This window comes from Crocuta crocuta, unplaced genomic scaffold (genome assembly GCF_008692635.1).
Source record: "Crocuta crocuta isolate KB4526 unplaced genomic scaffold, BGI_CrCroc_1.0 scaffold83, whole genome shotgun sequence".
NCBI classification, from domain to species: Eukaryota; Metazoa; Chordata; class Mammalia; order Carnivora; family Hyaenidae; genus Crocuta; species Crocuta crocuta.
The window spans coordinates 3,275,570-3,290,530 of record NW_027529638.1 but is presented as its reverse complement, the minus strand read 5'-3'; the positions used below and the strand labels follow the sequence as shown (position 1 = coordinate 3,290,530).

Sequence of the window (14,961 nt, the reverse complement as noted above, 5' to 3'; positions counted from 1 at the left end):
ACAACTTTGATCCTGGGCTTACAGCCCCCAGATGTGTAACAAAATGAATGTGTGTTAAGCCACCCAGTATGATAATTTATTATGGCAAACTTCAGAAGCTAAAAACCACCATTCTCCCTTACATATTTGAGAAGGAAATCAGATTTAAGGAATTCATATTAAAGTAGTCAATGCCTTGGTCTAGTGAATAGATATTAAAAAGCAATGACCAGATGAACCTTTAGTTAAAAGGTATGAATTCAAAAAGCAATTACTGCAACTAACTAGCTTCTAGGTCAGTATCAAGTCCTCAAGTAATGCATAAACGTTTTTAATCATCACAATAATCCTGAGGGCCCACAGTATATAACCATTTTATAGATAAACTAGGTATAGAGAAAACAATTTGCCCAAAGTCATGAAGGAGAAGTAGCAAATCTGAAACCCACGCCTAAAGGTCCAAATCCTTATACTCTTACCACTCAGGCCATCCCAATACCTGTCACAAAGTGAGAGTAGTCATTGTAATGAAGCTCATGAGCCATATCTATAAATGACATTAACCAAGGCCTACATGACTACTGTTCACCTGTAAGGCACTAAAACAAATATTTTACTTAGTACAGTAAAGTCCTATCAACACTGCTGATAAGCAGATTACATTTTTTCCAAAAGAACAGTTTTATAAATGTTGAGTGAAGAACCTGCATTGGAACAAATTACAGCTATGTTAACTGCTATAAACATGAAGACACTTACAAATTCTGATAATTATGTTAATAATGATTACAGCCCAACTCCTATAAAATAAGTATAAGCATACTACAGACTCTGCTTTTACAAAGTGTTCCTGATACATCACAAATCATATACAAAATTGAAAACTAGATGTTCACTATATCAAAAATTTGGCCTAAAGCTAATGTACATCAGCTAAACATGTCAACCAGTGGCCTCTTTCAATCCAAATCAATTTGGATTGTCTGCTTTTTTTCAGTCTCTTTATTCAAAATGAGTAATAATCCTTCCAAAATTAGGTACTTAAGTGCCTCAATGCCTGAGGGGGCAGGGCTAAAAAAATCTATTAATGAGTATTAGGAGAACTAGAGTTTCTTGAACTTAAGATTACATATTCATCTTTGAATTTCTACCCTTATTTTACACATAATACAAAATACACAATGAAGACCTATCAATTTTTAAAACTAATGCTTAGGGGTGCCTGGATGGCTCAGTTGGTTAAGCGTCCCACTCTTGACTTCAGCTCAGGTCACAATCTCACAGTCATGGAATCAAGTCCTGTGCCTGGCTCTGCATTTGGCATGGAGGCTACTTGGGATTCTCTCTTTTTCCTCTCTCTCCCCCCTCTCTGCCCCTCCCCTGCTTGAGCACAGGCATGCACGCTCTCTCTCAAAATATACAAACATTAAAAAAAAAAAAACCACTAATGCTTAATACGCTTACTAATGCTTAGCTAGACAAGAAAAAAAATAAAGAAGTTTGGCTTACTCTCTATCATGTATTCAATTACTTAGAGCTCTTAGTGGTTATGTAATATATATCGTCAAACTACGTACATTATATACTCTATGTATACAATATATATTGTACAGAATATATGTTATACATACACAACACCTATATATAAAAATATACATTGAACATGTGCTCTGAATTAAGTGGCATCCCCACAGGCCAACTAGTAAGTGACTAACAGAAGATGTAGTTTGTGGGGTGCCTGGGTGGCTCAGTCGGTTGACTGTGTGACTTCGGCTCAGGTCATGATCTCGCTTGTGGGTTCGAGCCCCGTGTCTTCGGATTCTGTCTCCCTCTCTCTATGCGCCTCCTCTGCTCACACTCTGTCTCTCTCTCTCTCTCTCTCAAAATAAACATTAAAAAAAAAAATTAAAAAGAAAAAAGAGGTGGTTTGATAATATGGAGGATAAGGAAAGGTTACAATACAACAGCATTTCTCAAACTCAGAACCCCTTTTGCACTCTTCAAAATTGAGGACCCCTAAAGAGTTTTTGCTTACGTTGGTTACATCTAAGATACTACTGTATTAGAAAGTAGAAACTGAGAAACTTTATTAAACTATTTACATATTAACAAATATTATTATGAAAACTCTATCCCCTCACGCCACTCCTCCCCCCAAATTTAGTAAGAGTGGCACTGTTCCACATTTGTAAAACCTTTGGTTTAACAGAAGACAGCTAGATTTTCTCTGCTTCTGTAATTCATCTATTGTAGTATACAGTTGTTACTTAGGTTTACGAAGAAAACCATGCCTCACACAGTTTTATAGGCAGGAAGGGTATTCTCATAGCCTTCTTACAATACTGTGGATGTTCTTTGATACTAAATCCAAATTTGACAGGTGGTAGTTTTTTAAAGGCCAACTGTGGAATCTGAAACCATATGAATAAACTTTTGTATTCTATTATATTAAAACCCACTGGTCTATCTTGCATTCTAATGTGTTATTTTGTAACACTGCGCGCATTGGTCATTTGGAAAATACTGGGTCACTTGCTCATTAATGTAGATCTTCCAAATGGTGGCACATTTTATGATATTTTATCAAAAATTGGCTTAATATCATTGATCTTGAAATATCTGGAGATTATCAAACTCACAGTTGTGGATACACTAGTTTTCCAAAATCCAAACTTTCCTTTGAAAACCAGAATTTTACCACCAGCAATTAATGCTGCCAGTTTTCCTTGATGTCACTGTTAATCTCTGAGAAAATGTCTGCTAAATACGTAAGCCTGCTTAGCTACAATTTGTTGGTCATTCTTTTAAGTAAAAATGGTATTCGGTGAAAAAATGCCAAGTTAAACTCACAACTGGAAGCAAATGTTCAAATGCTTTCCCTTGAGATAATCACTGTATACTTCAGGATGCAGCAAAGGCTGGTTTACATTTTGTTTCACAAAGTATTAAAAATACACCCACTGTTGGGGCACTTGGGTGGCTCAGTCCCTCAGGTCTTATACCTGCCTGCTTCAGAACCTCTGTCCCCCTCTTTCTCTGCCCCTCCCCGACTCACACTTGGGCACTCTTTCTCAAAAAATAAACGTTAAAAAAAAAAAAAGACACCTATTGCTAGGCTGAGATTTACCAAAATCAACAATTTTTACCACTTTACCAAAAACATTTTATTTATTTGTGGGGAAGGGACAGAGCGAGAGGAAGACCCAAAATTCAAAGCGGGCTCCAGGCTCCATGATGTCAGCACCAAGCCAGATGTTGGGCTTGAACTCCTGAACTGTGAGATAATGACTTGAGCCAAAGTGGAAAGCATAATCAACTGAGCCACCCAGGTGCCCCTAACCAAAACATTCTTAAGTGAAACTGACGTTTAAAAAATTTTAAGAATACAAAAAAAAATAAAAAATAAAAATAAAAAAAATAAAAAATAAAAAAATAAAAAATTTTAAGAATACAATGACTATTAGAACAGTTTGAAGTCTCGGCCTTGACTTATGCTAAGGTACCAGCAATTTTACCTACCATTGCTCTTCTACCATCAGTGCAAATATCAACAGAGTAAAAACAGCAAGTAATATCTTATTGTTATAAAAGCAGTTTGCCCTTAGGGATCCTAAAAGTTCACACACCACACTCTGAAAACAGATGGGATAGAGTAAGAGCTTATTTATATATCAACTTCCCAATACAGTCAATAATTTAGAATTAGAATAGTGCTTAATGCTTAGATTTGTTTGTTTGAACTATTTCTAGAAGTAAGCGGCATCAAAAATAGCTAAGAGGCAATAGCCAAACCTTGATGCAATGATGCTTTCTGACCCAAGGAAAACAAGCACTTTTAAACAGTAGCACATAAGAGACAGGAAACAGATAAATACAAATAAAAGAATGGTAAAGCGCAGAAATAATTATGAAGGCATCAGCTACTATTAAAATCTGAAATGTGCTAACTGCTTTCGGTGTAAAAGGTACTGTCCCAGGAGGTAGGGACTAGTAAGGGAAAAAAGTGCAAGTTATTGTCCAGCTTGCCCCAAAGAAATGAATAGGAACTAAGCAGTCATGTACACAAGTAACTATTATGAAATATAATTCATGCCATGAGAGAGGAATAAACAAAATGCTACAGGAACATGAGGGAAACAGCCTACCCTTTCATTAAAAAACAATAAAAAAGCCTATTGTGTTTTAGAGATAGAAGATGATGATAATCTGTGCGCCTGGGTGGCTCAGGGGTAAATGTTCACTTTTTGCTTTCGGCTCAGGTCATGATCTCATGGTTCATGGAGAACCCCAGGAGCGCTGCATCGGGCTCCATGCTGACAGTTCAGAGCCTGCTTGGGATTCTGTCAGTCTCACTTTCTCTGCCCCTCTCCTGCTCTCTCTCTCAAACTAAACATTTTTAAAAAAAAAAAAAAAAAAGAAAAGATGATGATATTTTCTCATTACCAAAAGGTAATGGGAACCTACCTACATCATGAGCATATGCAAGACTCCACAGTTCCAGGAAGTTTTTCCAAGCTAAATTCCCCATTAGTGGTATATGCACAAGAGAAGGCAATCTTATACTCCAAATTTTTCCAGTTTTTTAATACCCATTCTCATATATCTAAGTCTACCAAAAAAAAAAAAAAAAAAAGAAGCATTTAAGTCTGATACTAGTTTCAGCTTTCCAAATGGTCCAAGATCAAGGAATACTCAGAAACAAAAAAACACTACTAGGAGATTATGAGTTGACACTAAAGTAGTCTAAATTAATTTGATAATCCATATATAAAAGTTATCTTCAAAAGTAGAATGAAAACACATTAACCTCTGTATCTGTCCTGAAGACTTACAAAACTGTGCCGTTTTTGATATTCTAATTGTGTTGCTCCACATGGTTTAATTCTCTAACATGGCAACTAACTTTGAATACCAAGTAAAACACATTACTGATTTACCTTTTTAAAAGGTAACCAAAATAATAGTAAAATGTGGGCAGTCTTAATTTGAATGTCATCGCAGAAAGAGAAATACCTTTACCATCTTCTAAAAGATAAATCAAACTATTTCTCTGATGAAAATTCTATAAAAAGGCAAAGAGTATACTGAATACAAGATTAAAGAATAGTTGTTAATACATCACTCTAAGATGACACAAGAAAGAAGCATCATCTCAGGTTTAAGCCAAATAAAAGATAAATATAAAAAATGTAAAGAAAAAGAAAACCATGCTATTATTACTGGACAAAGCATGTGTTAAACTTGAGATACTTTTTAATAACAGAATTTACATCTACAATAGATCTGACATATATCCTAACTGCATATTAATAACGAGAAATAAACACTTGCAGGATGCAGAAGGCAAAAAGTCAACAGAAACAAATATGAGGCTTTAACTGTCTAAGGTCGTAATAGCACAAAAATAATTAAGACATAGAATAGTGCTTTTTAAACAGTTTTGATTGGGACCTATGTAAGAGACACATTTTAAATGTTTTTTGTTTTTAATGTTTATTTTTGAGAGACAGACAGACAGAGTGCAAAGGGGGAGGGGCAGAGAGAGAGGGATACACCGAATCCAAAGCAGGCTCTAGGCTCTGAGCTGTCAGCACAGAGCCTGACGTGGGTTTCTAACCCAAAACAGTGAGATCATGACCCGAGTCAAAGCCAGATGCTTAACTGACTGAGCCACCCAGGCGCCCCATTTGTTAAATATATATAACTGAAATAAAAGTTCCAGAGGCTTTCTATTAAGTGATACTTTGACAATTTTCTATTTATTCTACTCCATTAAAAACTGGTTATATGTAATTAGTCAGGATCCAAGAAACTGACTTTATGACACAATGTTTGTGATCCAGTTTTTAAAAAAATTATATAAATAAAATTCAATTATTTGGTGTATAATTAAAACTATCACTTAGATTATGTCACCTTTTCAATAAATCTTAGAACTTTCGGGGCACCTGGGTGGCTCAGTCGGTTAAGAGTCCGACTTTGGCTCAGGTCATGATCTCACGGTTCGTGGGTTCGGGCCCTGTGTCAGGCTCTGTGCTGACAGCTAGCTCAGAGCCTGGAGCCTGCTTCAGATTCTGTGTCTCCTTCTCTCTCCCCTGCACGCTCTCTTTCTTTCTCTCTCTCAGAAATAAATAAAAACATAAAAAAATTAAACAAACAAAGAAATCTTAGAACTTTCACAGAAAGTAATGGTAAATTAGGTCACAAAGAAAATTTCCAAATATCTAATTTTCAAGTAAATTAGCCAAAGTAGAAATACTGCAGACCACATTCTCATGTCATAAACAATAAAATTAGAAATAAATGTTAATAGAAATGTGAGGCAAAATTTCAACTACTTGGAAATTTAAAAAAGAAAAAAAGCCACAGAAACCACTCCTTTGGACTTATAGGTCAAAGAAGAAGAAAAAACAACAAAAACACTTAAAAATCTATAACCCATCTTATATATGTCTTAAAACCCTAAGAATTAAGATAATGGTCTAAACAAATACAAAATAACAGAAATTGATTAATGGCCCATACGATGTAAATATACATGGGAATTTAGACTATACGGATGTTTCATATATAAGAAGAAAGGTTTATCAATAAATGGTTCTGGGACAACAGACTAGTAAATGACAAATAATGAGCAAAGGAGAAAACCAGATCACCCAGTCTTTAGTTTTGATAACAAAATAAATTTCAGGTGAGCTATGATTAAAATAAAAATCAACACAAAACCCAACTTATATCCATTAGTTTGGCTATCAACACAGAAGCTGATTCAAATTCATGAGTTTGGCTATCAAAACAAAACACAACACAAGAAAGAAGTAACAAGTAATAGCAAGGATGTGGAGAGACTGGAACTGTTGTGCACTGCTGGTGGGAAACTAAAATGGTTCAAGCATTAATGGAAAACATGATAGCATCTTATATGATCTATCAATTCCATTTCTGAGTATATACCCTGAAGAACTGAAAGCAGGGTCCCTAAGAGATATTTGTACACCCATTTCACAGCAGCATTAGTCACAATAACCCAAAGATAGAAGCAACCCAAGTGTCCATCCACAAATGAATGGATAAACAAAATGTAGTAATATATACACAATAGGATTTTTTCAGCCTTAAAAAGGAAATTCTGATATATGCCAAAACACGGGTGAACCCTAAAGACATTATGCAAAGGGAAATCAGCCAATCACAAAAAGACAAATCTCGTATAATTCACTTTTATGAGGTACGTAGAGAAGTCAAGTTCAGAGAGACAGAAAATATAAGGGTGGTGGCTACAAGGTGGGGATAGGAGGGAAGTGTTTAAAAGGAGGGAAGAGTTTAATTGAGAGAGAGTTTCATTTCTGCAAGATGAAGGGTTCTGAAGATTAACTGAACAATAATGTGAATGTACCTAACACTCCCGTGATCTGTGTACTTAACAGTAAAAATGGTAAGTTTTATGTTTATGTATATTTACTACAGTTAAAAATAAAAACAGACATGCTAGAAGAAAATAAAGATGAAAATATTTATAATGGGATTGTAAGGAATGCCTGTCTGATCAGGACTTATGTTCTAGATGCGATCAAAAAAATGAACAAACTGACCACAGGAAAATGTAAAATTTCTCCATGGCAAACAACAAGGAATCAAAAGAACAAGAAAGTTAAAACTGTTTCTCAGATAAAGAGAAAAAGGAACACAGAAAAAGTCCAAATGGCTAATATGTGAATGAAAACATACTTAACCTTAAAAGAATAAAATTAAGCAATTTGATTGTTAAAGATTAAAAAGGTTTGCAATATTTTGAAAAAGCAGACATCTAAAAACCAAACTGTAGTCTGGTGCAAACTGGCAAAACTTTGTAGGGTAACTTGTTGACTACTAAAACATTACTAATATTCACTTTAATCTGACAATTCCATTTCCAAGATTTTTTCTACATATTGTACACAAGCTAAGATATCTGTGTAAAAGGATGGTCACTATAGCATTCTTTTGATTGCAAAAAAAAAAAAAGAAAAGAAAAAACCCAACCAGTGTCCATTAATAGGAAACTACACAAATTATATACTTCATCTATATAATACATCTATATAAGACATTCTGCAGTCACTTAAAAAAATTAGGGTATAGTACAAGTATACATTGTATATATAATAAAAACAAAAACCTGGAATACATATAGGCAGGGAAAAAATGTGAAAGAATAAACACCAAAACTAAAAGATTATAGAAGCTTCTTCATTGACAATATTGCATCTTTTTAAAATATACTTTACTTTGAAGAAAACAATAGCTAAGCATGGAGTAAAATGGTAAAGAAAGACAGATGAAAGCATACACTTAAAATGTACTTAAGATTTTTACTTAAGTGTAAGAACCCACTGTGCTTTGTTCTATTAGAACAATTCAGCAGTAAGCCTTCTAAAAAGTAATGCTTTTCCACACTTGCAGACATTTAGAAACCAGAGTGACTATCCAAAGATACAGATATAATTCACATTTTGGTGACACACACCTAAAAACCTTAGTATCACCCAGTGGTTACAAAATCATCATGCTAAAATGATACATTCAGCTCCATTATTCAAAGGATCATAGCCGTTTTACAGTTTGCAGAGACTTCAGAGAAACTAAGCAAAGAAGTGAAGTTCAAAAATGCTGATGTCATGGGAAACCTGGATGGCTCACTCCGTTAAGCATCTGGCTCTTGATTTCATCTCAGGTCATGATCTCACCATTTGTGAGATGGGAGCCCCGCTTCAGGCTCTGTGCTGAAAGCACAGAGTCCTCTTGGGATTCTCTCTCCCTCTCTCTCTTTCTGTTCCTCCCCTGCTCACTTGCGCGCGGGCGTTCTCTCTCTCAAAATAAATAAACATTTAAAAAAACCTTAAAAAAAATTTTTTTTTGAAATGCTGATGTCTTACCCAAGGTCATACAACCTGTATGACACAGCTGTGCTCTCTGGAAATTTCTCTAATTAACTGGAATAATTTTAAGTTTTTCTCTAACTTATTAACAACAGTTACTTTCAACATGACAACCTCATTGAAATGGCAGTTATCTTAGGACACTGAATCTATTTCACTAAGAAATTAATCAGGCTTATACTAAAACTTTCCTCCTTTCCAACCTCAAAATAATCACTTAACCCATTTATTTGTAATCACTTTTTCTCCCTAGGTAAAATGTGAATCTATTTCTTTGTAACATTACACAGTCTAGCTGTGCTCCTGTTCCCATCACTAGATGCCTGTCTTCAGATACCTCCCTGCTCCATCCTTTCCCTCTCCACTAGCTTCTTTCCCCCCTTGGCCAGCAAATATCTCAATCCAACAATCTTGAAACATCTTTTGACACTGCCTTCCTGTCAAGTTGTTTCTCTTCTTGAAAGACTATTCTTCACTTCCTTACCTTTCTACTGAAAGGGTTAAAGGTCTGTAAAAGGTCAACAGCAACGTTTAATTTCTAAGGAAAGTGGCATCTGTGATCAGTTCCCATCCAATTTGACTTCTCTACAGTATTTGATACCGTTCACTATACACAAAACTGGAAACTTTTCTTTCTTTAGCTTTCAAGGGACTAACATTTTCTATGAGTATTCTAGTTATCCTTTACACCTTCACTGGTTTGCCTTGATTTGTCCATTGTTAAATGTTTTTTACTATACACCGTGCTTGGGGACATTTTTTGCTAACTACTACAATGATGACCCCCCCAAAGTTGATTTCTCAGGTTCCAACCATCTCTGAGCTACAAACTCTCATGTTCAATTCTCTACTAGACCTTGCTTCTGAAATATGAGAACTGAAACTCAACATGTTTTAGAATCTTTCTCCTAAATGTACTGCCTAACTCAGTGGACTGTGCTAATCACCCAGCTGTTTAAGCAAGAAAGATCTGAGTTATGCTTAAACTCTCCACAATTATTTAAAAAATTTTTATGTTTACTTAATTATCTTGAGACAGAAAGAGAGAGAATCCCAAGCAGTCTCCACACTGTCAGCACAGAGTGCAACATGGGGCTCAAACTCACAGACCCTGAGATCATGACCTTAACCATTATCAAGAGTTAGACACTTAACCGACTGAGTCACCCAGGTGGCCCTAAACTTTTCACATTTAACTCCAAATACCATCAAATACTGAAATATAAAACTTCCCTAAAATGCCTCCTCTGTCCTACTATCATTTTCCCATATTTTGGCTTCAATTAATTCAATAGCTTCATCAATGGTCTTCCCGTACTGAAAAGCTCTACAGTGTATACCAAAATAAGGCCACCCTTCCTGGCACAGAATAAAAAGGCCCCCACAACCCAGCAGTTTACATTTCTACCTTTTCAGCTTCATCCATACAACCCTAAACCTCCTCTTTCACAGATAACTTCCCCATTTCCATAGACATACCACTCTTCAAAGCAATGTATATTTTCGCCTCTCACCAAATAAACACTGATTCACTGTTTAGGGTCCACTCAAAGTAATCTCTCTGTGACTTTTCCTGATCCTCTCCAGGAAGAATGGATAAGAATTTCTGAATTGTATTGTGATCCTACACTGTTTACCATCTTCCCCTATGAGTTATTACATTATACCATTTTAACTATATATGTTTACATGTCCTTTCCTCCTCGTGCTCCTTGAGGATCAAGCTTTGCTCATATTTTTATTCTTTATGCATAAAATATAATAAGCTCTTTCCTCTCTCATCTGCTATTATTTTATTCCCTCGAAAACCACTGTGGTCTCAAAAAGGTCAAAGAAAAATGTCATCTCATATCTAAAAGCTGGATTGGATTAAGGACGCCTGTCCTGTAGCAAAAGCAAAGTTTCAAGGAACCAAGAATGCCTGACAGCTATGGGACTGTTTCAAGATCATAAAGAGAAGGAATGGTATTTTCAAATATTTGCACAAATTACTAGTTTCACCCCACTTAACTAACCCAATACTCCTTCCTTCAACACATATTTACTAAGAGCCAACTATACACCAGTCATTGCTCTGAGCAATGGTGAACAAGTAAACAGGAAAAAGTCTCTCTGCTTGCATGGATCATATCTCCTAATAAGGGAGATACAAATATATAGTCCCATGTTAGGTAGTAACAAATACTATATAGAAAAATAGAGAAGAGTATGGCTGGGGGAAGGGGTGGGAGTTGCTTCTTCAAAGACAGTGATCAGGGAAAGGCATTCTAAGGACAGAAGATATATCAGCAAGCCCAAAGTCATATGCAAATATCAGCAGGAAGGGTCTTGGAGGCAGAAGAGCAAATAAGAAGGAAAGCTTGCACTGTGCTTGCCCTATTTTAAAAAAGGTGTGGCTGTGACACAGTAACTCAGAGTGGTAGGAAATAAAATCTTAACTCAGTTTGGTAAAATTAAGTTAGCTAAAAGAGTCATTACAGGTAATTTTTACAAGTTCCATCCTATTTAAGAAATGAGATGATTTAGATCTAATTTAGACCCTAACACTACATTGTAAATAAGCAAATTATCACACAATGGTAGAACAAGAAGTTTCATACAGTAATAAAGTAAGTATCCCAACCAATGATTTCCTAATCCTCACGAACAGTGAGATCATGACCTGAGCCAAAGTCTGATGTTTAACCAACTGAACCACCCAGGCGCCCCGTCTTTATTTTTGAGAGGCAGAGGCAGAGCAGGCAGGGGAGGAGCAGAGAGAGAGTCTAGTTAGTATTCTAATGGAACTTCAATCTTGTCCTCTACTCAGGCCCAAACTCCAACATTCAATTCAGCATTCCCTACCCCAGGCTATGTTGCCTCAGGTCTTCTCCAACTTGCTACATTGGGGGCAGGACATTTAATTCTTATTTGAATTTTTAAAGGCATGCCCAATGGCTGAGGATGGGTACCTTATACCTATTCTGATGTACAAAACTACCATTTTTTTCAATAACCTACACTAAAATTATTATTTAATCTCATTCCTCCCACAGATTTGGTTGTAAAACTTTGCCCTTTCTTTCTTTGAAATACTTCATATCTTTTCCTTCTCCCTTTCTACCATAATTAAGTTTGGATTAAAAGAGCTTCCTAAATGAATTCTCATCAGGACTGCTAGACTAATTTTTTCAACAAAACTTACTTTCATCATTTTACCCTTCTATGTGGGAGAAGGCTTTAATGGACCCCTAATAACTACAATGTAAAATTGAAACCTAACCTTTGTAAGATTCTTCCAAATTCACAGGACCATCTACAGTCCTCCTTTCTTACCATTCTCAGAACTTAATTTTTATATTTCCCAATGTCATGAAGACTAACCATGTGATTTGTAAAGGCAATTCCAGTTTATAAGTTTACATATAAGTAAAAAAGAAATCCCAATAAAGGTGAATAAAATCTTCTTAAACAGAAAAAAAAAAAAAAAAGGCAGTCCAGCATCTTCTGATTAGAAGAGACAATTAAGAATTTCACATTACTAAGACTGATAAAACATCCCACTGAGCTCCCATTTGCAAAATGCTTTTTATTCTATGGATGAAAAAATTGTTAACCTCAAATTTTAAGTTAAGTTGTCCAATGACCCATTTAACTAAAATAAATCCTTCTAAGGATTCAAAATCCCATGACTACACACTGGGCTTCCCAGCCCTCTCTGACTACATAAAAAACAGACTAACACATGTACTGTTACAATATTTTAACACCTGGATGTTTACATATTAACTACAGCATGTTATTCACAATAAATATCAACTGAAAGAATGAACACAGGGACATCACTCCTGAGCTTCAGCGGTTCCCCACAGAATTTGGATGAGTTCAGAACCTTTTATACAAGCAAAGCCTTTCAAAACTTGATTCCTCATAACCACATAATTGAACCTACCAAATCATTCTACCATGTTCCAAGTATTCTGAGGTGTGATTTGAATGGTAACTTGTAACTTGTAGGCAGTCTGCCATCACTGTTAAACAGAAGACTAGCAAACAAAATATGGTACCAACAAGTAGAACACATGTATTACCAATCTCATCAAAAGCTGCTAGAGAAATACTGAGTTTTGCACAAAAAAAGGAATTACTAAAATAAACATTAAAATAAAAATTCTAATATTCCTTTCACCCTTCATAAGAAGCTACATAATGTAAACAATTAAAAGTTTATGCTCAGGAATTAGACTGCTTGGATTTGAGTTCTAGTTCTATAGACTTCGTAACAATTTAACTTCCCTGGGTCTCATTTTGACAAAATGTGGATAAAATCTTGCAGGACTGCTGTGCAAATTAAATGAGAGATTGTGTAGCACTCAGTATTATGCCTAAAACATAAGAAGAGTTCAAATATACTAATTGTTAATTGTTCAAAGCACATAGATTACAATGGAAATGCTAATTTTGGGCTTCCTTTCAAATCGTGTTATTGTCTTGACAACCAGCTTAAGAGGTTAAAAATGGTCCGTTCACCTTGAAGAATACCAATTATTCATTTGCACCCTGGGGAATCCCCAGAAGTCCAGTGGGGGCAAAATCTGAATGGGATCTGCTCATCTGTACAGAGGTGGTCTTCACGCACCTTGAGTAAGGTCGGCTTCAAACTAAGTGAGCAGTATTTTTTGGAAAAATACTGGAATTAACGTAAATGCCAGGCCAAACAGCAGACTCAAAGTCTACGTCATAGGACTGAATCACCTCGTTTCTCTTCCAGGAGCAACTATTCTGACCTAAAGATGACCTAAATTCAGATATCAACTTCCATCCCTCGGCCATATTCCAAGAACTCATATAAAACTGAAGAAGCTATGGGTGCTCGGTTGATGGTACAAGGTCCCATGGTGCCTGTGGCAGCCCCAAAGCTGTATTTAAAAGGGCAAGGTGGACAACAATGTATTAGTATACACAACAATCAAGAATAAATATTAGAATCTCTTCTGCTTTCCATCTGTTAAATACCTCCTGATGCTACGTCAATTTGCAACATTGTAACTCACCTGTTTTCTCAGTTATATCTGAATCAGGTGTGCCTGCCCTGCTACCCTCTCCTTCAGCATTCTCCTCTTCAGCACTAAGAGAAATTGGTGAAGAAGGGCCAGGCTGGGAGGGCTGAGGGGTTGCTTCGGGCACTTCCTCAATCTTACTCCTTTTCTCAAAGCGAAAACGGTCCAAGTTGAAAAGATTCATATTGGCAGAAACCACCACCACCCTGTGGAATTAAGAGCTTTAAATGAACTATCTGCAGGAAGAAAATAAAAAGAGAAAAAGAGGCCATGAAAACAATATAAACTATACAAAGCCTCAGCAGTTCATTCCCAAGGCAATTCAGAGCACACAAACATGCCAGTGGCACAGGATGACTATTATGGCTGCGCTTCATTGTTAGGCCACGATGATCAGAAGCTGAACAGGGATATCTTTTTAAAAATTTCCATTTCTCTTTCTACTCCCCTTCTTCTCCCCCCTCCCCGCCCCGCCTTCCTCAAACCGCACGCTGACCCTCGTGCAACCTCCGCTTACCCCAGCACGCGCAGGCACGTTCCCCACTCCAACCCCCCTGCGGGCCGCGCGCCCGCCCACAGCGAGAGGCTCCCTGCGCTACGGTGCTCCCTGCCTCGAGAAAGGACGTGCCAGGGCCCGCGCCTCGATACTGCGGGGACACAAAGGGGCCAAAGAAGGGGAGCGGCGGAGGCCTTGCTGGCGGGCACCCGCCCGGAAGTTGACGCGGCGCGATCCCAGCTGAGAGGAAGCTGATAGGATCAAGAAAACACAGGGAGGGTTCGGAGGTGGAGAGTGTGCTGCAGCATCTCTTTGAATGATCCCCCACTCGCCCTCTTTATTTCTTTGGTACTTACACTCTTGCGGGCTCGATGCGATGTAACAAAGGTTGAAAGAAAAAATAATTCCTGGCGTGGGGCGACGGTAGCCGGGCCGGGACCTTCCAAAACAGCACGGAGAGCCCAAACGAGCGCGCGGTGATGACGCAACACGCAGCTCAGGCTTTTTTTTTTTTTTTTTCTTTCCCAGC

The 14,961-nt window shown here is 37.0% G+C and overlaps 1 protein-coding gene across 1 annotated transcript in view; it reads right to left on the bottom strand.

Annotated features, from left to right (window-relative positions):
* The window catches only part of SMARCAD1 (SNF2 related chromatin remodeling ATPase with DExD box 1), a 79,150-nt gene extending 64,277 nt beyond the window's left edge, over window positions 1-14,873 (bottom strand). The window contains exons 1-2 of the mRNA XM_077762322.1: window positions 14,789-14,873; window positions 13,931-14,172 (exon numbers count right to left, since the gene is read on the bottom strand). Coding sequence (XP_077618448.1) covers window positions 13,931-14,120 — 190 coding nt within the window. The 5' untranslated portion in view covers window positions 14,121-14,172; window positions 14,789-14,873. The remainder of the gene's footprint in view (window positions 1-13,930; window positions 14,173-14,788) is intronic.
* Window positions 14,874-14,961: the final 88 nt, after the last annotated feature.